The sequence below is a fragment of the Acomys russatus genome, chromosome 2 (genome assembly GCF_903995435.1).
Source record: "Acomys russatus chromosome 2, mAcoRus1.1, whole genome shotgun sequence".
Classification (NCBI taxonomy): domain Eukaryota; kingdom Metazoa; phylum Chordata; class Mammalia; order Rodentia; family Muridae; genus Acomys; species Acomys russatus.
Window position 1 is genome coordinate 58,197,815 of NC_067138.1, and position 26,007 is coordinate 58,223,821.

General features: G+C 41.1%; 1 protein-coding gene across 1 annotated transcript in view; it reads left to right on the forward strand.

Annotated features, from left to right (window-relative positions):
• Positions 1–25,542, forward strand: part of Tgfbr1 (transforming growth factor beta receptor 1) — a 51,619-nt gene extending 26,077 nt beyond the window's left edge. Inside the window, exons 2-9 of the mRNA XM_051161878.1 lie at positions 1,074–1,313; positions 4,521–4,763; positions 10,842–11,072; positions 17,055–17,222; positions 17,730–17,886; positions 20,035–20,159; positions 21,392–21,522; positions 25,100–25,542. Of these exons, the coding sequence (XP_051017835.1) occupies positions 1,074–1,313; positions 4,521–4,763; positions 10,842–11,072; positions 17,055–17,222; positions 17,730–17,886; positions 20,035–20,159; positions 21,392–21,522; positions 25,100–25,225 (1,421 nt within the window). The 3' untranslated portion in view covers positions 25,226–25,542. The remainder of the gene's footprint in view (positions 1–1,073; positions 1,314–4,520; positions 4,764–10,841; positions 11,073–17,054; positions 17,223–17,729; positions 17,887–20,034; positions 20,160–21,391; positions 21,523–25,099) is intronic.
• The last annotated feature ends 465 nt before the right edge of the window (positions 25,543–26,007 follow it).

A 26,007-nucleotide genomic window follows, 5' to 3' on the forward strand; every position in this document is an offset into this window, starting at 1 on the left:
TGCTATTCTTGGGAATATGCTGGGTGTTTAACTCAGGCCTGCTAAGTAAACTTCCCTCCACAGCACACTAGCCATTGAGGAAGATAGCTTTCTTCTGGCCTGCTGTCTGCCTCGCTATCCCTTTTCTATATTTAATGAACCTTCTAGGTCTCAGCATTGTTGGCATTCTCCCTAACTGGGCTTTCCCTTGTCTGTGAGTAATTGATGGATCACCTGTGCTGTTGTGTTGTTCATTCAGCAAGCAGTTTTGAATGCTGCTGTCAGGCATAGGACTGTATGGTGGATTATCAGGATGGATGTGGGTCTCTGGACTCAACTTATATTTTCTTAGGGGAGGAAATAATAAAATTTGCATTTCTAGTAAGCTGTGTATACTTTGGGGAAGCATTTAACCCCATTAGAGGATATGGGTGTGTCTGTGGGAAGATGTTGGTGACAACAGATCCTTCCATAAAGAGGTCATTCCTAGAGTTGAACCACAAAGATGGAGTAGGTACAGTGGCATGTGGCTAGGGTGCCCATGTGGTTAGAATATATAAATTGTTGCTAGAATAATCTGCTCTATACTAGCCGGAAGATACATATTTTAGGGCTTACACAAGAGTGACTAGAAGTCCTGTGGCTCAAAGTAAATCTGTTTTTATTACTTCACTATCATGAATCTACTGAAATGGTGTTTCCAGCCTATAGTGAGTTTATGGCAGTATTTTCACACATTGCTCCCCAGTCACTTGAGAGGATATATATATGATTGTATAATTTAGTGCTAGGAACAAGTGTAACTGTTTCAAATGGGAGGGCAAATGTTTGCCTTATCTAGATGAAATTTTGTGTAATTTTTTTCTAGGAAACAATTTTGCAGGGAAGGGGAAGCCTAGGTTGAAATTTCACTAAACTACCTTGGATTTCATGTACATATGATTCTTGGACATTCTAAGAGTAATAAAGTTGTCATTTGAGCAGTGCATAAATTATAATAGACCAAAATATATTAATAATGAATAATGTAAATGTGGAGCTTTTAAACTTAACCTTAGGACTCTTCCCTAATAAAATTTTGTTCTCTTTTCCAGCATTACAGTGTTTTTGCCACCTCTGTACAAAAGACAATTTTACCTGTGAGACGGATGGTCTTTGTTTTGTCTCAGTCACTGAGACCACAGACAAAGTTATACACAACAGTATGTGCATAGCTGAAATCGACCTAATTCCTCGAGACAGGCCATTTGTTTGTGCACCATCTTCTAAAACTGGGGCTGTTACATATTGCTGCAATCAGGACCACTGCAATAAAATAGAACTCCCAACTACAGGTAAGTTGTTGTATTAACACCCTCCTGTCTTCTCTCCAAGATGCTAAAAGACAAGCTTCTAGACTACCTACAAACTTAGAACTGCAAGTATTCATAGATACCAACGAGCCTGGCTTGTTGAAGGTAGAGACAGAAAGTGACCTGTCCACAATTACAGAATTATGGGTATCCAGGAGACTCTGCGTGAGATCTGCTAGGCCTGAGAGGGTAGCCTCTGCAAAAGACACTCTAGAATCTCAAAGGGCATGTCCCTGGAGTTTTCCCTACCTTGTCCTCAGAGTGGACATCTCATTTCTTGTATGGGGTACCTATATCTCAAGGCAATCCAGTCAATAGCCTTTAATGGGAAGAAATCAAGTGCACTTAACATGTTTTCATTTCATGATATCTTACCTTATTTATGATGTGTATGTGTAAATTAATTGTGTATGATGTTTAGTGATACTATTTAATACTTTTTTAAAAGGTTCTGGGAGGGCTAGAAAGATAGCTTAGCAGTTAAAAAGTGTTGGTACTCTTCCAGAGGATCCAGGCTCAATTTCCAGCAGCCGTGTGGTGACTCACAACTATCTGTGACTCCAGATCAGGGGATCTGATGCCCACTTCTGACCTTTTCAAGCAGCAGTGCATGTGGTGCACAAGCACATATAGACAAAACACCCATACACATAAAATAACAGCAAATGGTCCTGGTAGAGCCAGTCAGTAATTTAAAGTTTAAGGTTATGAGTTAAATGGAAATTTGCTACTTTCTTCAAGTCCTGGGTTCTTATTTTAGTAGCAAAGGAATATAAAATGGGGAAAACTTATATTAGTGCTGTCAGAATTAAATGGAAGAGTGAATACTGCTCACATGCCAAAGCTGTAAGTAACTTCTGCTGTGTGTGTGTGTGTGTGTGTGTGTCTGTGTGTGTGTCTGTGTGTGTGTGTGTGTACATGGCACCAGACTAGTAAAAATCCTGTTTGTGCCTTCAGGGGATGAATTGCCACTACGGGAGCAAATGTTAGATTCTCCATTCTGAAGCGCTAGTTCCAGTACTCAGGGTAGACCCTACTGTTCACATTTAACTGGTCCATTTCTCAGAGCTCATGTTGACTGAAGTAGGAAGCACACCCATCGTAGCTCAGGAGAGAGACCAGGCCTGCCAGGCACAGAAGAAAGCAGCCATCCTCTTAGTTTTAGCAAGCTAATGAAGTTCTGTAGTTAGACTCTGGGATTCTGCCACCCTGTAATTTCTTTGTGACATTTATATAGGCGTCTATAGTTGTAATATGGTAAAGAAAATGGTAATTGTTGTTTGAACTTGAAATACTTAAGTGAGATTTTATAGAGCCTTATGGAGAACTCACCTCATTTCCGGTTCCAGTTAGCAAATAGCAAAAAACATAGCAAAGAAAAAGAGTCAGTGCTTCTAAAGATGTAGCCTGGATGGATAAAGATCGAGTAGATATCCTCCTGTGCTGTAGGCTACCACTTTGTTAGTTGCATTTTCTATTGTTGACTACAAAATGGGAATGCTAAACCATTATTAAAGATTACTTTTACCTGCACAGTGGTAGCACACACCTTTAGTCCCAACACTCAGAAAGCCCCTCTCTGAGTTCAAGAGACTGGTCTACAGAGTGAGTTTCAGGACAGCCAGGGCTGCACAGAGTAACTGTGTATTGAAAAACAAAACAAGCAAGAAAATATTACTTTTAGAGAACCAGTTGCCGTACACATAGATTTGTTTAGTGGTTGAAGATAGTTAATTCAAAATTCTTATTAGAAATCCAGAAAATGACAGGAGAGCCTATGAAAAAGAGTATTAACCAAGACTAATGAAATACATACAATTTTTTAAAAGTATGTGTGCATGCATGAGTCTGTACTTGCTGTGTATACAACACTGTGTAGGTATGGATGGGAAGACTATGTAGAGCTGACTCCCACACACTGCACGGAAGACCAGACTGCCCAGCCAGCCCTTCTGAAGGCAATTCTCAAGCCCTGCCAGTTGCTACTGTTGGGCTAAGCTTTTTCATCCTCCTACCATGTCTTCTCTCTTAGCTGGTACAGGAACTGTACATAGTTGTAGATGAGAGAGGTGTAGGCACCACTGTGTTTTAACAGTAGATTGTTTTTTCACTTAACAGTTTTTAAAAATTATTATTAACATGTATTTATTTACTTGTTTGTTTTTATGTATGTGTGTGGGTGCACATGTGCCACCGAATTTGTGTGTGTGTGTGTGTGTGTGTGTGTGTGAGCATCAATGTGTTTTTGAAATAAGCAAGTATTAATTTGTTAAGAGATAATAAAATGTATACAATTAAAACTACAGTCGGCAAAATAGTGTAGAAAGAATGCGCATACACAACTGTTTTAAAAACAAGGGTTTCTAATCCCAGTGCTGGAATGCAGAAGTTGGGGAACCCCAAGTCCGAGGCCAGCCAGAATGAACTACGTGGTAAAACCCGGTCTCACAAAAAGAGAGGAGAGATTTAAAAGTTTTTAAAATAGTAATAATAATTAGAATAAAAAACAAATGCAAACAAAGTAAATTTTTTGGCTTTAAAAAAGTTGGTGGTGGAAATGTATATACTAAAATATGAGCCTTTGAAGTATCACAAGGAAGCCAATAATTTTTAAAAAGTACATTAACTATATTTATATATTTTTCCTCTGCTATAAGCCGGTAGTAGACTTGGAATAAGAAGAAAAAAACCAAAATGCTTTATAAAAATTAGTTATTAGAAGTTTTTGTTTGTTTGTTTTGGTTTTTCGAGACAGGGTTTCTGTGTAGCCTTGGCTGTTCTGACTCACTTTGTAGACCAGACTGGCTTTGAACCATCTGCCTCTGCCTCCTGAGTGCTGGGATTACAGGCATGCGCCACCAGAAGTTGTTTCAAATTATTGGTTTCTTTACTAGTTTACCTGAGGTGACAATTGGGCCTAGGTCTTGGATGTTGGTTAGCTGATCAACTCAGTGATAAATTAGAACATGAGGTGGGATGCACAGGAAGAGCAAGAAGGTATTACCAGAGCTAATGATCTGGAAAGGGAGCCAGAGAAGACAGCATAGGGAGTGTGTTCTGCCCTCGAGCCCTGTGTGATGGGGCTCTGTGACTGAAGTGATCGCAGTGAGCAAGTGGGGAGATACGGAGGGTTTGAAAATGTGAGTGCCACCTACAGTGTTTTTGTTTTTGTTGTTTATTTCATTTGAGGACCTTTTTCAGCAAAGCAGCCCCCTGGCCTCGGTCCTGTGGAGCTGGCAGCTGTCATTGCCGGTCCAGTCTGCTTCGTCTGCATTGCCCTTATGCTGATGGTCTATATCTGCCATAACCGCACTGTTATTCACCACCGCGTGCCAAATGAAGAGGATCCATCGTTAGATCGCCCTTTCATTTCAGAGGGCACCACCTTAAAAGATTTAATTTATGATATGACAACATCAGGGTCTGGATCAGGTAATGTTATGTTTACTTTTTTTCTTTGGAAGCCTTAGTAAGTCACTTTTGCTAATTTATTTAATTAGTCAGTTCAAGTATTTTACTTAATTTGTTAAAACTTTGGGGTAGTGTGACTATTATTCCAGACTGCTGCCTAATGACGATTGAGCTTGGTATCTATCTGACTGCATAGTTTAATGCAGATAAATTAGAGCTTGCTTTTACCATTGAAATAAGTAAGTCACTTCTAAAGTTGTATAGACAGACTTCAAAGCAACCTCCTCTATAGAGTCATATTTGCTCTTCTTGAGTCTGGGAAGTAGAAAGTAGGACATTATTGTTACAACGATAGAGCTGCCATTAACAGATGCAGCTACCACTCTACAGGTCTGGGACTGTTTGCCTAGCATTTAGAAGCTGATTACCCTTTTAAGTATGATACGAAATTGTTGTTTTAACAAAAAATTTGTTCGTGTGTGTTTGTGCACATACCTGCCAGCTACAATGTACATGTGGAGGTCAGAGGACAACTTCTAGGAGTCGGTGCTCTCCTTCCACTGTGTGAATCCAGGGGAATAAAATCATTACCAAGCTTGGTGGCAAGCACCTTCACCCCCTGAGTCATCAGACCAGTCCAGTTTATTATTTAAAATTAAACTATTATAGTTTTGGTAACTTTTTACATTTAAAAGAAAGTTTAAAATCAAGAACCCTGAATGTGCTATGATATTTGCTTTACTCAGTTTTGTTTGTTGATTTCTGTGGACTCCGAAATAGACTGGCTGATTGCCAGAATCATCCTGAGATAGATTTTAGCATAATAGTATTTTACTTTTAAACAAAAGGGAATTATTTTTATTTTTTCTTGGCTGTGGTTTGGAAGAAGACTAAGAGAAATGTGCCTGCTTTACAGTTTTAGAGCTTGGGGTCTGGAGAGATGGCTCAGTGGTTAAGAACACTGGCTGCTCTTCCAGAGGTCCTAAGTTCAATGCCAAACACCCTCATCATGGCTCACACTGTCTATAGCTCTAGTCTAAGGGGATCCAGTGTCCTCTTCTTGTGTAGATGTACATACAGACAAAAACAGTCATATGCATAAAATACATAAATAAATTTTAAGAAAAACAATTTTAGAATTTGATGTGTGGCAAGCAATCAGCAAGTCTAGACTCTGACACAAGTTTTATGACTTGGGTCAGTTCATCTTTCCTCTTTGGACTTCTTTTTCCTTATAGAAATATAGAACAGACACTTTTGGTAAAAATACTTAAAAGTGGTTTTCTGAAGTCTTGAATGGCCTACTGTCCTTTGAAAACTATAGATTAGTTTCAAATAAGGGCTAAATTTATGGTCAAAATGAAAATTTTTGAAACAAAATGTCTGGCTGATTTTAAAATAAATGATAATAAAGGAACATTAAAGCAGGAATTGGGATGGAGGAATAGTGTAGTGCTGAAGCACAGAACACAGGAGTGCATACACATTTATGTAAAATAGACATCTTTATCCTAAGGAAACTAATACACACTGGCATATATGCACATATGCTCTCTCATTAAGTACACGAGGAAGCTGATTCTACTGTGACCTGAAGCCTTTAGTAAAATACTCAGTAGTGTGTTCTTTCTCTAACTGCTAGAACACATGAAAGCTTGCACACAGAACCAGACCTCCCAAGGCAGCCATAAGGACTCCCTAGTTAGTCCAGTATGAGAGTCAGGCAATGAGAGGGCTGGACTGAGAGTAGCCCAAATACTGGAGATATGACACACTTTGGGCAGGAGAGGTAAGCAAAAAGTATGTTAGAACTTTCCTGGTTTCTCTGTTGATTGAGAGTTAGTGCAAATGGTTCTCAAAAACAAATCTTTATGCAAGTGATTCTGGTTCATGATAAATAGTGCCGAAAGTTACAGAAAACAAGAGTATTAAAGAGTATTTGGAATTAGTCCCTTGGATCTGTTCTCTTATTGGCAGAGAAATTACAACAGCTCATACTCCCACAGCCCACTGAAAGGGTTCAAGACGCTGCCTTGTAGGTGACAGTTGAGTTCTAGCATAGGCTTGTTCATTTGTCTTTGAAATGTAGTTGTAAGGGAGCCAGGTGGTGGTGGTGGCACACGCCTTTAATCCTAGCACTTGGGAGGCAGAGGCAAGTGGATCTCTATAGGTTCGAGGCCACCCTGGTCTACAGAGCAAGTTCCAGGACAGCCAAGGATATGCAGAGAAACTCTGTCTCGAAAAACCATCCAAACAAACAAACAAAAATTAAAAAAGAAATGTAGCTGTAAAAATTGGAGAAGGAGCCGGGTGTGGTGGCACACGCCTTTAATCCCAGCACTCAGGAGGCAGAGGCAGGCGAATTACTGAGTTCGAGGCCAGCCAGGTCTACAAAGTGAGTCCAGGACAGCCAAGGCTACACACAGAAACCCTGTCTCGAAACACTTTAAAAAAAAAAAAAAAAAAAAAAAAAAAACAATTGGAGAAGGAGTTCCCCTTTTTCTTTGTGCTTCCCATGTGCTTCCCAGGACAGCAGGGGTTGTTCTGTTGTCTGAGGGCTTCCTCCTCTTTTCATACCTTTCCATGTAAAAACTTATCTCGGCCATTTGCTAGCTCTGAGACTTTGTGCAGTTGATGTCTCATGCTTGAGCTATTCCGTCATTAAAGTAAAAGCAATGAGCAGTGCTTGTCAAGTGCTCAAGTGAAACAAGATGTGTGTGTGTGAAAGGACTTGGTAAACTGAGTTATGTCCGCATCACAGTATTGGTCTTACTGAAAACATGCTAAACAACACTGCCATAGGCTTCAGTTTACTGCGCTGTGCAAGGAAGAAAGTAAGAGCTTAGCTTAGACCTCTTTGTCTCTCATGGGTTACAGTGTGTAGAGTCCTCTCTGTACTCAGGAAGTCAGTCTCTTTCCCCTGTATTTTTATTAAAGGTTTAACGCCACTTTGTGTGTAGGGTCTTACCTATAATGATGTCCTGTCTATTCATAATTCACCAAAAAGTCTTTCACTTATTGAAGAAAAGATAAAACTAAACACACTTTTCTTTGAGTGCCCATGTGTATTAGTGTATTGAAAAGAATGTCCTAGCTCTTCCTTGGCAAGGTACATTTAATTTTGAGAACTGGAAGACTAAAGACATAAGTTACAGTACCTCTAAATTTGAAGCTAACATATTCCCTCCTGCATTAATTTTAGTCACAGGTCGTACAGATTTGCACAATTAATCTGTAAATAGATAGTAAAGTGTATGCCAGTCTCTTAGGCCAGAGTCCTTAGGGCCTGTGCAGGTGTGTGGTCTTGTTAACATATGATTGTTAAGGACCCATTTCAATTACTGACTGCATGTAAAGCTTCATGTTGAAATTTCCTCTCAAACATTTTAAAGGTATGGAAGATGAAAACAGAATGCAGCAATCTAAATTAGGATTGCTTTTTTTTTTTTTTTAAGTTTTATTACATTTATTTATTGTATGTGTGTTTCTATGTGTACACATGACATGATATAAACATACAGGTCAGAAATCAGTTTTCGCCTTCTACCATTTGAGAACCAGGCATGGCACTCAGGTCCTTGGGCTGGGTAGCAAGTCCCTTTGTCCACTGAACTATTTTGCTAGCCTGGCTTATTTATTTCTGTAAGAAAATTGTTATATCTAAAAAATGCTCAATTATCTATATGGGTTAAGCCCAATATAGATAATATGAAGAATTTAAATGTGTTTTCATTTTGAATGTAGAAAGAGTAGACACAATTTTCCCTTGTCTAGTTAGCCTTAATTAATTACTGTCTCTGTATCTTAAATCTGTCAGGCTTTTTCAGACTTCCTATTTATGCTTGTTTTTAATTCCTCCCTCCCTACTTGTAGGTAAGATTTCTCTGTAACTCAGGCTACTCATCTTCCTGTCCTAGCCTACCCCCTGCTGGTATTGCAGGCCTGTATTACCATGACTCGCTTGCCTTGCTGTTTGCTTATGACTTGCCTTTCAGATTCCTTTCTTGAAATGAACTCTTTTATTATGGCCCTGCTCTTTTTCTTCAAGTAGTTCATATTTTGTATGTCTGTAAGTTACATAAATAAAGCACTAATATAGAACCTGATGTACATTGGTATTTTACATGTTAATGTCAATGTAATTTATAATCACAGTTCCTGGGATTGGTAAAGTACTTTCTGTATAAGCATCAGGACCCAATTCAACCCCTAGAATCCATGGTAAAACACCAGGCACAGAGACACAAACACTTGTGATCCCAGCAGAGGGGAGGACAGCCAGCCTAGTGTGTTTGGTAAGCCCCAGGTCTTAGTGAGAGACAATTACTCAAAAAATAATGTGGCTGGTGCCTGAAGAGGTTTCTCTTTGGCCTTCACATACATGCATGCACACATGTATCTAATATACACACAAACACACATACACACCCTCATGTACATACACACAATGAAACAAAGTAAAAACTAAAATAAAATGACAACTCCTTAGTGGATGAGAGAATATAAATTATTGACCTAAATATAGAAACTCTTAATTGTTATAAATACTAAATCTTTGTAAATCACTAAGTGAGGTATAATCATAGAGTAAGACAAGATCCATTAATTAAAAAAAACAACCTACCTTGTTTTCAGAGTTACTTTGTATCAGTGGTTCTCAACCTGTGGGTCATGACCCTTTTGAGAGTCAAATTCTTTCACAGCAGTCACCTAAGACCATCAGAAAATACAGATATGGACATTACAGTTCATAACAGCAACGAAATTATAGTTATGGAGTAACAATGAAAATAACTTTTTGGTTGGTCTCATAATAACATAAGGGATTGTGTTCAAGGGTCTCAGCAATCGGAACGTTGGGAACCACTGCTTCATATCATATCTCATTCTAGTAATTCAGGTAGGTAGCGAGGCTCTAGCAAGTATATTGCTTGCCTTGACATTTTCTGTGGTGTTTTTAAAAATGATTTAATAAAAGTCAGGTCAGAATTTAGTTCTGTTTATTGTGCTTATATTCTTTTTCCTCCTATAAGTAAAGCAGTTACTAGATTCATCTTTCTAAAATCAGATCTTACAGTCCTGTTACCTATTCATGGCTTTGTTTTCAGATTCTTTCTGGTCCCCTATTGAATTAATTGTATTAGTAGGGGCTTTTTCTAGGACCTATTCTAGCTCCCAAATAATTGACACAGAGACCTATGAGATTTATTCAACAAGCTTCAAGCACTATAACTGGGCAGATATTCATCCATTCTAGCCTGTCTATGCTAGCCTAACTATTTCCTAGCCACATGCCTGTTACTCGCCATCTAGTGCCGCCCTAGCCACTCCTGCTCCATCTTTGTCCTCATGACAACCTCCTCATGGCTCCTCCTCTTCCACCACTCTTCTTCCTCTCTCTGGTCTCTACCGGAGACCATCTTACTGGAGTAGAAGTCCCGCCTCCTGTCCTCCCTGCCCAGTTATAGGCTGATCAGCTTCTTTATTAACCAATTAAAGGTGACAGAGAGCAATTTTCACACGACATTGAGACAGGAGATTCTTCATAGAAATGACAGTGCCCACGTCCTGACTGCAACCAGATCTCAGGGCACAGAAATCAGCATCTGAATACACAGTGCACAAGACCATCCCGCAAGCCCCCATCCCCCATTAGTCATCATGGATCCTTGTCTTTAGAACCATTTTTCTTCTGCTGACAGCTTACCTTTTCTTTCACTGGCATTCATGCCCTTCTCATTAGTGATACCAGTACACAAAAGATACCTTGTTCCCTTTTTGAATCTGCTTTTGGCGAATACACCTCCATGACCACTTTCCTCATACTTTCTCTTTTTGCCCTGTCCTTAAAGGACAAGTTCAGCTTACTTTTCTGCATCTCTGGGCAGGTGTCTCTGCCTTCTTTTACTATATTTACTATTGTTTTCGGGGTTTTGTTTTGTTTTTTCACTTTTTGGGGTTGGGGAGACAAATGTAGTCTGTCTTTGCTACAAGGCAAAGGTTAAGGAGCAGAACCTCCCTCTGGGCCTCCATTGCCTGCTGTCCATGTGTGAGACGTGGACTGTTGGTGATTTATGTTGTACTTATTTTTGTTTTTAGGTTTACCACTGCTTGTTCAAAGAACAATTGCTAGGACCATTGTATTACAAGAAAGCATTGGCAAAGGCCGCTTTGGAGAAGTTTGGCGAGGGAAGTGGCGGGGAGAGGAAGTTGCAGTGAAGATATTCTCCTCTAGAGAGGAGCGCTCATGGTTCCGGGAGGCAGAGATCTATCAGACTGTCATGCTACGCCACGAAAATATCCTGGGCTTCATAGCAGCAGACAACAAAGGTCAGTGCTGTTTCCTTTCTCGTGTGTGTGTGTGTGTGTGTGTGTGTGTGTGTGTGTGTGTGTGTGTGTGTGTGCGCGCGTGCGTGCGTGTGTCTGCCTGTCTGTCTGTGTGTCTGTGTGTGCGTGTGTGTGTCTGTGTGTGTGTGTGTGTGTCTGCATGTACTTGTGCAGGGTGCATGCATGTGGAGGAGGCTGTGTATCTTCTACAATCACTCTTCACATAATTTTTGAGATAGGGTCGCACTGAACCTGGAACACATCTGTTTGTCTAAACTAAACTGACTTGCTAGAAGCCTCAGGGATCCATCGGCCCGGCACTGGGATTACAGGTGTGCACTACCACATCTGGATTTTACCTGGATGCTGGGAATCTGAACTTAGGTCCTCATGCATGCATGACAGGTTCACCAGCCACCAGTTGAGCCATCATCCCAGCCCCATTTCCTCACTCTTAGTGGAATATAACAAAGTCTCAGAGAGCTTTGTTACAGAGATGACTACTACAAACTATCAGATTTGTGAGAAATGAATATTTGAAATAAAAGTAAGATCAGTGAGGTCAAATACAGTCTTTTAGAAATAGGACATTCTTAAGATTTTCTTCATGACAGTATGTTTTAAATATTGTTTTGTGTGCGACTGTGCACATGGGGAAGTCAGAGGACAACTTGTAGAGTCTTCCTTCTACCATGTGGGTTCCAGGGATTGAACTCAAGTCATCAGGATTAGATTGACAGCAAGTGTCTTTGACCACTGAGCCATCTTGCAGGCCCATGACAGTATATTTCTAAATCTTTTATTGATTTAAAAAATAGAAAAGACCTATAAAAATACTATTTCTTTTGTTATTTTAAGCCTGGCCATTAGTTGAGTATAGTCATAAGATAGAAGGAAAAACTATAAACTCTGGTTGTTCAGAATTTGAGGTGAGACCAGTAAGACATCTCAGTATAGACCAACACTCCTACACACCTCCAAGTGCTGTGGTTTGTAGGACATGTCAGTGTAGATCAGTGTGGTTACCCCCACCTCCCACCCCTGCTCCAGCCAGTACTGGCATTACTAGGACATCTCATTACAGGCCACAAACACACACACACACACACACACACACACACACACACACACACACACACACACACACACACACACACACGCAGTGGTGGGTTACTAAGACATCTCAGTCAGATCAGCCTCCCCATCTCACATCTGTGGCTGGAAGCACAGGCTCTTCCTTGCACATACTGGACAAGTGCTTTACAACTATGCTGCATTTCCATTCACAATGGCCTTATTTTTGAGGAGAGTAAAAATAGTTTGTCAGTGTATTCTGTTCTGACCTGGCAAGGGTTAAATACTTCCCCAGCCCTGTAAGAAGCTCAGGTAAAACCATATTGCCTTGCTACTGGCACCACATGAACACTACAGGCAATGTAGCTCAGGTGTGAGATGGAGCCAGGCACATGCTCAAGAAGCAAGGAAGCTGCATCCGTGGAGTCAGAATAGAGGTGACTGCCAGCAGCAACCTTTTTCGTGGCTTCTTCTTGGCTTCAGTTAATACCTTTATGCCACAATTCCTCCTCCAACATCTGTTAGGGACTTAATATTGTGACCCAATTCCATCCTAACCCCAAATCAAATGTACTTCCTGCTTTCTTATTAAAAAACAAATAGCAGGGGGCTGTAGAGATGGTTCAGAGGCCAAGAATACTGGCTGCTCTTTAGAGGACCTGGGTTCAATTCCTAGCACTCACATGGTAGCTCACCACTGTCTGTAACTCCAGCCCCAAGGGTTCTGATAACCTTCATACAGACAGAGATGCAGGCACACCACCAGTGTACTTAAAATAAAGATAAATAAATCATTTAAAAAAAAAAAAAAGAACAAAACCCACAACAATCAACAATGACTGTCATGTATGTCTTGGTAGGACCTGCAGTAGGCCATCTTTCCCGTCCTCTTATGTCAGGTGACATTATAAGGGTGCTTTACTTTTTTGTTTGTATTGTTTTTTATTCTGGTTTTTTGAGTTTATTTATGTGGTGCCATTAGCTTTAGAGGCTGTATTACTTAACTCATCTCATTACTGTGACAAAACAACTTCTAGGAAGGAAGGCTTCCTTTTTGGCTCATGATCTGAAGATATAGTCCATCACAATGAAAGGCATGGTGACAGCAGCATGAGGCAGATGGCCACACTGCATTAACAGTCAGGAAGTAGAGGGCCACATGCAGCCCCCCTTCTTCCTACGAAGACAACCATGAGATAGTGCTGTCCACTTCACAGACACAGCTGGAGGGTTGTCTGTGAAGCTGTCTAAAATACAGTCAGGCTACCTATTACAGAAGCTGAGTCTGATGGGTTTTATTGGTTTCACAAAATACACACTAGCTGTCTTGTAAATGTCTTGGGATGTCATATCAGGAGGCTTATGGTGTGTGCTTGTGGTGGGACCAGTAATGGATGGATGGTAGACAGTGATTCCTAACAATCCAGTATCTAATTGAAAAACAAGTAAACAAAAGTAGCAATCACAGCTTGCCTGCATTCTTGGCTCTCATTGTCTTCTATTTTGATACTGTCTAGCTCCCTCTCCCAACTCTTGAAATAATGCTTTTTTTAAATTGTATTTTTGTATTCTGTCTGTCTGTCTGTCTGTCAGTCTGTCTGTCTATCTGCCTACCTATCTATGTTTATCTGCCTTTTTTTTGAGACAAGGTTTCTCTGTGTAGCCCTTGCTGTCCTGCAATTCACTCTGCCTCCACTGCCCATCTCTTTCTTAAAGATGGCTGCAGCTGCCTTTGAACTCATGATCTTCCTCACTCCGTGCCCCAGTGCTGAGATTATAGTGTGTGTTCCTATGCCAGCTTACTCTTATTTCCTACTATTTGCTTATTTTCTCAATCTTATTCTTCTGACTGATTTGTAAGAAGGTTCTGATTCTTCAAATAGTAGTTTTTCCCTTAAAAGGCTCATCCAAACTTGTGATTTCAAATTCTACTATGGTGGTGACTCATTTGCATTTGAAGCCTAAACCTCAAGTTTAGTGCAAACCACCAAACCTGTAGGGTCATTTGTTCAAGCAGTAGTCAAGTGGATGCTGTCATCTGGTGGTTACAGTCAGAACTGACTGACTCCTGGGTTTCTCCCATACCTTCTTTTTTTTTTTCATTAGGTGATAATGGGCAGAACCTAGACTTTCCACCCTGTTTCTTCTCTCTCTCTTTTTTTAATCTTCATCCTTTTGATCTGGTTAATTTTGCCTAGGCCAGCCTTAAACTAAAGAAAGTAAAAAACTTATTTTTAATTATATGTATGTGACTGTATCTGTTCGGGTATGTGTGATTGAGTGGGGCTGGAGTTACAGGCAGTGTGAGCCATCTCCACCATCTGGGTTCTGGGAACTGAACTCTGTTCTCCTCAAGAGCAGTACACGTTCTGAACTGCTGGATCTCTGCAGCGCCCTGGGCAGCTCTCTTTGTGTGTACCTCCTCTTCCTTCTTCCTCTCTGGTTAGATACATCAGGAAGTCTCCCCTTGCCTGCTGAGTTCTCTATCTGTTGTGTTTTTGAATCTTTCAGAACACAGTTACAGTTAACAGACATAAGCTAGTGATGTATCCATACCAAGAAAAAGACTTTAGAGAATACATGAAGAATAGTTTAAAAAGAAAAGGAAAGGGAAAAACAACAACAAAAACAAACAAAGTAGTATCAGTAATCTCTTAAGTTCTTTTGGAGGTAACAAGAAATACTTGCATGGAGCTAAAGAGTGACTCAACAGTTAAGAACACTGTCTGTTCTTCTAGAGAGCCCAGGTTCAACTCTGAGCACCCACATGGTGGCTCACAACTGTCTGTAACTCTAGTTCCAGGGGATCAATTGCCTTTTTCTGGGCTTTATGAACACGAGGCACACAAGTGGTAAACAGCCATGCATGCAGCAAAACACTCAAACATAAAATAAAATTAAAAACCAAAAAAGGACTCTCCTCCAGATTATAAAGTCCCTTGATCTCCCCACCTGTTTCTGTCTCTCTCCATCTCTCTTTCTCCCTTTCTGCCTCCCCACCCCCACCCACCCCCCCCCCCCACACCCACACACACCCCACACCCCACACCCACACACACCCCACACCCACACCCTGCCCCCACCTGTCTTGTTTTTGTTTTTTCCAAGACAGGACAGGGCTTCTTTGGCTGTCCTGGAACTCACTGTACACCAGGCTGACCTCCAACTTAGAAATCTACCTGCCTCTGGCTCCCGAGTATTGAAATTAAAGTCATGCACCACAATCTACAAAGTATAGGTCTCACTTATGTTTTCTTTTGTAAATAGCTAGTAGAGAACAGCACATTTTAAGTTCTAGTGTGGCAACCGTTATATTATTACCTATGTTAAAAAGAAATCTACTTCTGTATTGTCTTTACATCTTAAGAGTCTCAAACTTAAGTTGTTATTCTTGTTGTATACAAGAAGAAACATAAACCCATTAAGTAATGTATCTGGGCTGGAGAGATGGCGTAGTGGTTAAGAGCACTATCCGTTCTTTCAAAGGACCTTGGTTCAATTCCCAGCACCCACCTGGAGGTTCACAGCTATCTATAATTCCAGTTCAAAGGTATCTGACACCCCCATATTAATGCACATAAAATAAAGTTAAATAGATAATTATTTTTAAAAAGAAAGAAATATGTCTGATTCTATGCAATCAATAGTACACAGACTCTGGATTCCTGCTTGAGTCAACATGACTTGTTTTCGTCAGGCTTTTATATTATTGTGGTTAAGTAAGTACTGTGACCAAAAGCAAATAAGGGTTTACTTCAGCTTGCATATCACAATCACTGTCCACAGGAACTGAAGGAGAGGCCATGGAGGAACAGATTTATGTATTTGTTTGTTTGTACTGGCTTGCCCCCCACCCCCACCCCATGGCTGGCTCAGCTTACTTCTCTTAGCACCCAGGACCACCAGCTTAGGGATGGCACTGCCTAAAGTGAGTGTATCCCTTACCTCATCATTCATCAGTCAAAAAAAGTGTACCCCAGGCATGTCCACAGGCTAATTTAATGGGGACATTTTCTCAGTTGAGGCTCCTTCTTCCTAAATAACTAGCTGAGTCAGGCTGAAATAAAATCCAGCTAGTACTTGACTTAAGGCTCTGTCTTTTACTGGATTGTGTTGTCTGTTGTTCTCCCATCTACTTCTAAGCTAAATAGCATTTACTACACGAGTGTAGCCTAGGAGCCTAACTGACATCCTTATTATGTCTCAGATGCATGAATCAGCTTACCAAGGTACTCTCAGCACTCACATTCCAAGTTGTTTAGGTTCCAAATCACCTTGTGGGAAACCAGGTTGAGTCCTAGTCTCTTCAGCCTGCTCTTCTGACACATCAGTTCCTGACTCAGCACCAGAAGTATTGCTGTTCTTGTTTTTCTGAGGTAGCAACAGTGATGTTATGATCATCTTGTCTGGTGTATTTGAGAACTGTACAGTCTGTCACTAAAGCTTGTCAGTTCTCTCCAACGCTCAACTCATTTTTTCACATGCTATTACATCCACACTAAGGCCATGCTGGGCTCCCTGGATGTTTCTTATCCTCACTTCTTGCTGCTGTTCTTCCTCCACAGCAGCATGGAGCACTAACTAATGTGGCTCAGGTACCTTTTAGACACTAAGGAGTCTGAGCTCTGCTGCTGTCTGTAGGATGAAGAAACATTGTTGGAATATGATTCCTTTTCTCTTCAATGGAGTAATTTAATCCTTGCTTTATCTCAAGAATAGGGGGTACACTCTGAGGGTATGAACTATATGCACATAAAAGTATAGAAAAACAATATAAGAAATTAATGGACACTTAAGGTGGCATCATGTTGTAGTTGTGAGATCAAGATTGATAGTGAAAAGTGGTAACAATTTAAGTAAGCTGTAAATGTTCTGCAGCCCATCTGAAATAATGTATATTCTGATTTGCAGACAATGGTACTTGGACTCAGCTGTGGTTGGTGTCAGATTATCATGAGCACGGATCCCTTTTTGATTACTTGAATAGATACACTGTTACTGTGGAAGGGATGATCAAACTCGCTCTGTCTACGGCAAGTGGTCTTGCCCATCTTCACATGGAGATTGTTGGTACCCAAGGTAACGCTTTCTGCAGTGCTGTTATTTAAGCTTAAGTTCCTGTGAATATAATATATATTCAAAACTTGAAATTAACTGGAGATATGTAGTGTTTAAAATTTTGAATGTTTTCTAGTGAAAATATAGAAATCACCAGTGCTAGTGGTGGCACATGCCTTTAATCCTGGCACTCAGAAGGTAGAGACAGGCTGCTATCTGTAAGTTCAAGCCTGGTCTACAAAGCAAACTTCAGAACAGCCAGGGCTGTTACATAGAGAAATCCTGTCCCAAAAAAGAAAGGAAGGGAGGAAGGGAAGGAAAAGGATCTGGAAGTTTACTTAGACAGCAACAGACAAACCAACATTTTCACCTTAGATTTGTGTTGTCTGAAGATTTAAGCAGAATGTCTTCCCCTGGCACCGAGAGTCACGGAGGTTAGGAATAGTTGTTAGAGGTGGTGTAGCTCAAGGGCCTTTACACTGGGCAGGTGAGGCTTTTGACCTAAATGTCTAACTTTTGGGTTCCTAGGAAAGCCAGCTATTGCTCACAGAGATTTGAAATCAAAGAATATCTTGGTGAAGAAGAATGGAACCTGTTGTATTGCAGACTTGGGACTTGCTGTGAGACACGACTCTGCCACAGATACCATTGATATCGCTCCAAACCACAGAGTAGGCACTAAAAGGTACACTTGGAATAAGCGGCATCTAATAGTGCCTGACGCCATCTTCTTTTCCCCCTATTTTCATACCTGTATCTCTTCTCATCAGATTTGGTCCTTTATTAGACTGTTGACAGGCTTTTAGGGTTTTTTCTACTCTGAAGCCTACTTACCTAACATAAAAATGAGCCTATTAATAGGGCAGCTCTTCCAGAAACTGTTATCATTAGCTACATTAATTGTAATAACAGTAATAACTAATAGTAGTCTATAGCATGCCTCAGTTTCTAGACTGTAGCAAGCCTGTTTCCATATTTTGTGTTGTTTTCTTTAGAACATTTGTGTATGCTGTCCTAAAACATACATACTATACTGTTCTCTTAATATCTCTCCATATCTCAAGAAGCATTTTCTGGCTTTCAGGACTATTACATGTTCCTGGCATAGCACAATAAGTGGCTATTTGAGGCACTTACTGTAACTATGTTCTTGCACAAGTTCTAACTGTCCATTGATGTGTCTGGATCTCTGTATTACATTGGGTTGCAAGAAACTTAAGATCAGCCTTGTGTTCCAGGTATTTGTTGAAGTGCCTAATACACTTTCATAAATATTTGTTTCATGTATGTATTCTCAAAAGAACCTCTGTTGATTGGTGTCATTACTGTTAATTCAGATGAGAAACCCACCTTGTGAAGGTAATGTGACCTACTTCACATGACTGATGAGCTGAGATGTTGCACTCAAAGCCTTATTGTGTTTAAAACTCAGGATACAGCATTTCTTCAGAACTAAGGCCTTGAACTTGGAGAAAGCTAGCAGCTTAGGTTGATCTAAATTGTACTTACAGTTTCTGGATTTTGTGGGGACTTGCACAACTCTCAGCTGGCAAAGTGAGCCTCAGTAGTGGTCTGCAGTACCTTTAACACAGCAGAGGGTTAGAAACTTCAGAGCCAGGCAGTGGTGGTGCATGCTTTTACTTCCAACACTTGGGAGGCAGAGGCAGGCAGACCTACAGAGCTGTAAGCCAGCCCGGTCTACAGAGCAACAGGACAGCCAAGGCTACACAGAGAAGCCCTGTCTTGAAAAACTAAAAACAGAAGGAAGGAAGGAAAGGAAGGAAGGAAGGAAATTCAGAACTGGCTAATTGGTAATGTAGCATCATCATGACTGACATTCCTTTTATCATTTAGTTTGTCCCCAATAATAAGTCCCTTACCTCTTTCCCTTTTCATACTGTTTTGGTGAGAAGGCTTCCAAATTAAAATATATCGTCCCTAAATAGTACATGAGGGTGGTGTACATTAGGGTGTTTGTAATATTGCCACAGCTGTTCAATGTGTGTCTTTCATAAACTATGATCAGAAGGCAGCTGGCATGAAACTGCCATTTCAGCATTTCATGGGATTTAGTCAACATCGTTACCTTGCGAACCAGTTTAGATACTTAATATTTTGCTTGGGTCTGATATCATGTTAGTTATGTGATATTTTATGTGCATGTCTGTGTATAGGGAGGTGTCTGAAAGGACTGACTCGTGTTAACACGGTAAAGGGATGATTTTTTTTCACCTTCAATGTACTTGGAAAATTGTTTGTTTTGTTTGGTTTTGGTTTTCAGTTTTTCCAGACAGGGTTTCTCTGTGTAGCCTTGACTGTCCTGGACTCAATTTGTAGACCAGGCTGGCCTCCAACTCACAGAGATCTACTTTCCTCTGCCTTCCCAAGTGCTGGGATTATGGGCCCAGTGGGATTTTTTGTTTGTTTGTTTTTCGAGACAGGGTTTCTCTGTGTAGCCTTGGCTGTTCTGGACTCTCTTTGTAGACCAGGCTGGCCTCGAACTCACAGTGATCCGTCTGCCTCTGCCTCCCAGGTGCTGGATTTTCTTTTTTTAAAATAGGAAGTGTGAATCATTTTTTTTAAATGCAGAACTACAATAAAAAGAGAAAAAGTTTGTTGGGTTTGGTAGTGTAAATCTTTAATCCAGGCACTTAGGAGGCAGGGGTAGGTGGGTCTCTAAGCTAGCCCAGGCTACATAGTAACTTTTCTGGCCAGCTAAGGCTACATAGTGAGACCCCGTGTCTGTGTTTTTCCCAGAAGGAAAAGCAGTGTATGAAACAGTTCAAAACTAATATGCTTTATAGTTGACAAAAAATGTTGTCTTCTCTTTTAGGTACATGGCCCCTGAAGTTCTAGATGATTCCATAAATATGAAACATTTTGAATCCTTCAAACGTGCTGACATCTATGCAATGGGCTTAGTGTTCTGGGAAATTGCTCGACGCTGTTCCATTGGTGGTAAATCACTATTTTTCCCCCCAATAGTTTGTCATGAGAAGTTAATCAAGAATTGTTTTCTTTTCTCTTGATTGAAATTCTACAGTCAGTAGTCTGACAGGTGACCACTGAGAATGCCAGAGGGAACAAAAGATAAATCCTGCCAACACACAGCTTTGTCTAGTTGCTTCTGCTTCTGCTTTTAGTCTCAGACCCTGTCAAACCTAGCCTCTTGTTGTCTTGGATTGTAGTTGTTTGAAAGGCCACTTGAGAAGCTGTTTCTAGTATGGACTTGCCTAAAACAACTTTTTTTTTACTTGATTGGTGTAGATCCATATAATGATAATGGCATTAACATTGTATACTTTTTAGATAAGTTTGTTATAACTTTTGTGTTGTATTAGACTGAGAACTTACCAGTGTGTGCTCAGAACACTGTCTCTTATGCTTAGGAATCTGGGCTGAGACTTAGCACATCAAGGGTTTTAGACATTGAGGGATAGGGTATGATTGTTATTGCAGCAATGTTATTAGCAGGACACATGATTAGCAGCCACAAGCAGAAGAAGGGATTTGCACCATAAGCTAATCCTGTGGGACTCAGACCTCCTTATGAGAGTATACCCACGTATCCAGTGAGAGACTGCTGTCACAATTCGATCTCATATTCTGCCTCACAGTCATAGTAAAATGTCAGCCTGGTCATCATAGTACACTAGGCTCAAAGTTGTCTTTCTTTGCTGTGATATGATACTCGGAGAAGGCAGTATAAGGGAGAAGGGGTGATTTTGGTGCACAGTTGAGGCTGTAGTCTACATACAGGGAAGTCACATGGTAGGAACCTGAGGGAGCTGGTCACATCACATCTACAGTGAAGCAGCAGAAGCAGCAAGGGAAAGCTGTGGCTCAGCTTGTTTTCTCTGTGTTGTACCCTCCAGGACCCCTCGCCCAACCAATACTCCTGCCTGTTATTAAGATGAGTCCTCCCAAGTCAGTTCTGTTAATCAGAAAATCCCTCACAGGCATGCCCAGAGGCCTGTCTCCCAGGTGACTCTAGATTTTGTCAAGTTGACAACATTATCCTTCACAGAAGTTCAGGCCCAGTGGGTTATTGATGCAGATGGGGTGAGTTACAGAAGCTGGGAGCTCTGTTCACCTACCTGATATAATGATGGGCCGTAATGAGCTTCTAAGTAATCCTTCCAGTGATGTGGCAGGAGCCGATTAAATTGGATTTTTTTAAACCAATACAGGAATTCATGAAGACTACCAGCTGCCTTATTATGATCTTGTACCTTCTGATCCATCAGTTGAAGAAATGAGAAAAGTAGTTTGTGAACAGAAGTTAAGGCCAAATATTCCAAACAGATGGCAGAGTTGTGAAGTAAGTGTTTCTTTTTGATGCTAGGCTGTTTGCTAAACTATTTCTACTTAGTAGGCAGAAATTCGTTGTCACTTTTCTGTAAGGAAAAATGCTAGGATTCTTTTACTTTTTCATAAACTAACAAGTAAAAATAGAATAATTTGCTTTTCTTAAGATTATTGGAAGGGCCACGAAACACTTGCAGTGGTCATTGGCACGCCTGAACATTATTAGATCTGCCAAATGAAGTCAAGTGCCTGCTACTGAAATGAATGCCTCCCTCCAGCCAGTGCACTCAGAGTGCTGTGACGGACACTGGGCAGGAACGAAGAGGCCTGTCAGTACCAGCTTGGCTCCCATTTCAGACTCAGACATGGCTAGGTTGCATCACTTCTCTGGAACTTAGCACCCCTTTGTAAGATGAGGAGCTAGGGTATGATCATTGCAGAGAGCTGTAGATGCACGACATGACCTGTGTTCTAGGGCTGCTCCTCAGAAGGGAGGGAGTCTGGGTATATTACTCCCAGCTTTTACAGACTGTTGTAGGAATTCATTCTTAACTGTAAGTTCAAACATCAGACAAATTTTATTAACAGATGCTACTGTCATATTAGTGCATCAGGGTGTGCCTTCCAGATTTGAAGTTTCATAGTTTAGATGAACTTTCAAAAATAATGAAAGAGCTAGACACCTCAATGTCACCTCTGATATGGCTGTGCTCTCTCCCGCCAGGCTGTGGCTGAGTTGGTAGATTTCAGCCTTAGTACACCAGAGGCTGGGGATTGCTCCCCAGCACCACTTTAAGCCAAAGGTGGTGGTACATAGGCCTGTCGTTTCAGTACTCCAAAGGTAAAAGCAGGAGACTCCAGAGTTCAAACTCACCTTCAGGAGTTCCTGGGCAACATGAGACCCTATCTCAAAATAACAACAAAGTTAGATTTCTTAATGGGGCCCCAAAGAATTGTTCTAAGGTGGTATTTTGTGATTTTGGGAATGTCCTTCTTGTAGAATGGTCATTTCTACAAAGGTCTATTGTGCATTGTTAGAAAATTACCAAACATGCATTCCTAGTTTAAAAAAAAAAAAAAAAAAAAGAAAGCCCAGGTGGAACACATACCTGAATGTTAATAACAGATTACATGGGGGAAAGTGAACTTAAAGAGAAAAGATGTTTTTCTTAAGAATTTTGTTAAAGTTAAAAAAAAAAAAAAAAGTATGACACCTTAAGCAAACAAAATGTACAGACCCAGAGGAGACAACTCTATGTGCCCAGAGTGTGAGACAAAGGGTGTGCTAATTTAAAGTTGTCTCTGGGTTTGAGAGCACAGACTTGAAGTACTCACACACACATTTAATAGCTGAAGCAGTTTAAAGACAGATGTCTTTTAAGCAGGAAGCTGTGGGTTAACATTAAAACATGTGCAGCTCACAGTTACTATTATGGGATGCTTACTAATGCCATTGCCTCCATTGTTATTTTCTCAGTTAACGTTGAGAACATGTGCGTTCTGTAGCCACTGTTATGGCATGTTGATTAATGCCATAGCTACCATGATATTTTCTCAGTTTGGTTATTAGTTTTCTGTATATTTATGACTGTTTCAAGTTTCTGCTTTTCTAGGGTTTGAAAATCTTAGTTGAAACACATAAGTATGGAACTGACTAAGCTTGCTGGCAGAGGCCTGTGATCCCAGCTGCTCAGAATGCTGAGGCAGGAATGTCACAAGCTTGTGTCCTGCCTGGCTACAGAGTATAGCCAGAGCATAGGGCCAGCGTTAGTAATATGGTGAGACTATCTAAGTAAAAACTGAAAAATACGCTAAATGGTTCAACATATAGCTTTATGCACTAAAGTGCCCACTAGTGTGTGAGGCCCTAGGTTCAGTCTGCAGTAAACATGCATAGGTGTACACACATACCCCAAACTGCTCAGTACATACATGTCTCTTCCAGGGCCCCTGCTGTTTCCAGGCTGGACTGGTTGCTCTCGGCTCCTGTGGCTGTTGTCCTGGATGTCCTTCTGCTTTGTTTGTTTGCTGGTTTCCTTCCTGGGCCTCCACTTTCCTGTCTGTCTGTTAGCCCTCTGTCAGGGCTCTGTTCAAGCCAGGTGTCTCCCTTCCTACTGAGAGTAGTGCTTTTCTCCCTCTCCTCTAAATTGTTCTTCTTGGCATTTGCCACTCTAAAGGTCCGTAGTTCACAGTAACGTGCTGCTTTATCTCTAGAGTGCAAGCTCTTTGAGAACAGGGATTTCCTAAGTTTGATCACTGCTGTGTCTAACACACCTGCAGAACCGTTTGTTAAATGGTAGGCATTCAAAAATAGCTGTTTAAGTGAATGTGTGCACATGCACTGGCACATGCCTTTTAAATCTAGAAGCGTATTTTCTAGGAAATACTCCTGAAGCCGTCTTGCGTAGTCTCCCATTTCCTTTTCCTGTTTTTCTTCACCTTTGATTATCTTCTATAACACTGCCTGCCCTCCCACTTAGTGGAAGATAAGCTTCATGTTTCAATTCAGTTTTTCTATGTATATTCTCATTCTCCCTCCCTTTTCCCCCACCTTACCTTTCTTGTATTTTTAATTTCCAGAAGTAATTATTTGTTCTCTGAATGTTCCTCCTCTTCACCACCCACAGAACTTTATTAGCCTGTCACTAGACATTTGAGGAGTGCTGTAATATGAAGCACAGGGCTGAAGGGAACACTGGGAGAGAGTAAAGTAACTTTGAGTATGAATACTACACAGAGAGAGTAAACTTAAACAAAACACAAACCAATGAGGAATCCCAGTGTTTTGGTGGTGGTGGTGGTGCTGGGGCCTGAACATACTGTGCGAAGGAGCTACACCCTGCCCACTAACAGGAGAGCTTTGATCCCCTGTTCTCTGTCTGATCTTCTGTTAGTTTCAGTTTCTCCATCTCACAGTAACTTTTTTCAAATGTATGATCAGACCCTTCTCACGTTTAATGAGGGTCTGGGTGCTGATGAAATCCCTGTGCATGTGAGTGGGGCCTATGTGTGTCCTCTTTAGGTGATCTCTCTGGGTTGTTTTCTTATAAAGGCACTGTTGGTCATCTCTTGGGCTGCCCAGATCTCCAGTCTGAGAGTCCAGCATGCTTCCAGTGTGAGATTCCTGCCCTTCTGTTCTGCAGCCAGTGATGTGTTCCTCCTCAGACAAGCCCCTCAGGCCTTCTGCTGGGATGAAGAGGTGGCTGGGTTCTTAGCTGTGGAAAGTTCGAGTGGGCAGTATCTGGTCCCAGCACTTTGAGCTCTTCTCCCTACTTTGCACCCTGAGCACTGCTCTGAAGTACTTCACAGTGCAGCAAAGTTCTCACTCGCTGTCCCAGGTGCCATAGTGGGTCCTCTCTTTTGGTGCTGATTCTGGCTCCAGCTTTCTGGTGTCTCCTGAGAAAGCGCCCCTGCCCACAGCTCTTTCAGCATCTGGCACCAGGATCTTGATGGAAGCTACAGCCCTCATTTGCTACTGCAAACAATACTAGACTAGGAACCTCGCACAAATCATTTAAAAAGTCAGTGTTTACCAGATTAATAGCAAGTGGTCTGTATGCGTTAATTATTTTTCTTATATTTTCTTGTAGGCCTTGAGAGTGATGGCTAAAATTATGAGAGAATGCTGGTATGCCAATGGAGCAGCTAGACTGACAGCTTTGCGAATTAAAAAAACATTGTCACAACTCAGCCAACAGGAAGGAATCAAAATGTAACTGAAGCTGCGTGGGAACTCTGCTCTTTTCATATCTGCTCCTGGGTGTGTTTGGAGGTCGGTTGTTCTACCTCACTGAGAACGGTGGACTCTACTTCCTCTTGCCGCAGTGGAATGTGGTCAATTGAAAGTGTCCCGGGTCTCTCTGGGCCCAGAGCAGCCACAGGCATCCTTTCTGTGCACTATCGATGGATGCTTCTTCCCGGACAGTTACAGAATGTTGTGTAGTCTACTTTTGTTTCTATTGACAAAGCTTGTTTTTAAAAGACGACTGCCAGCCCTTAGGAAGATGCTGTGCCGTTGACCACCTGTAAGGGGAAGGAGCTGGAGTGTTGAGTTAGATGAAGCGCTTCTGATTTTCACTCCTGGTAGTACATTCTCAGAGGATTCCAAACCACTAGAGTTTCCTTCATTCACTTTGAATGTACTGTTCTATAAGTTTTCAGGATCTTAAGCTAACACTTAAAACTCTATAGTCTAAAAAAATATGACCTCGTGTAGGCGTGGGGGGGCACACTTGATCCGTTTATTTGTGTACTGCTCCTGCTCCTGCACACTTGGAACACAACACACCTTCCCAGTGGGTGTGTGCTACACCAGTAAGTGCCACTTCTGTGTCTTTCAGAACTGCTTAACATCTGTGTTAAGTCCTGTATCATTTTCATTCAAGAAGTTTATTTGTCTGGGTAACCTAAACCTTGTCTGAGTTTGTTTTTGTGGTAGATGTCATTCAGTATTTATGCCTTTCTCCTACCTAAATGTACTTGAACCACTGAGGCAATG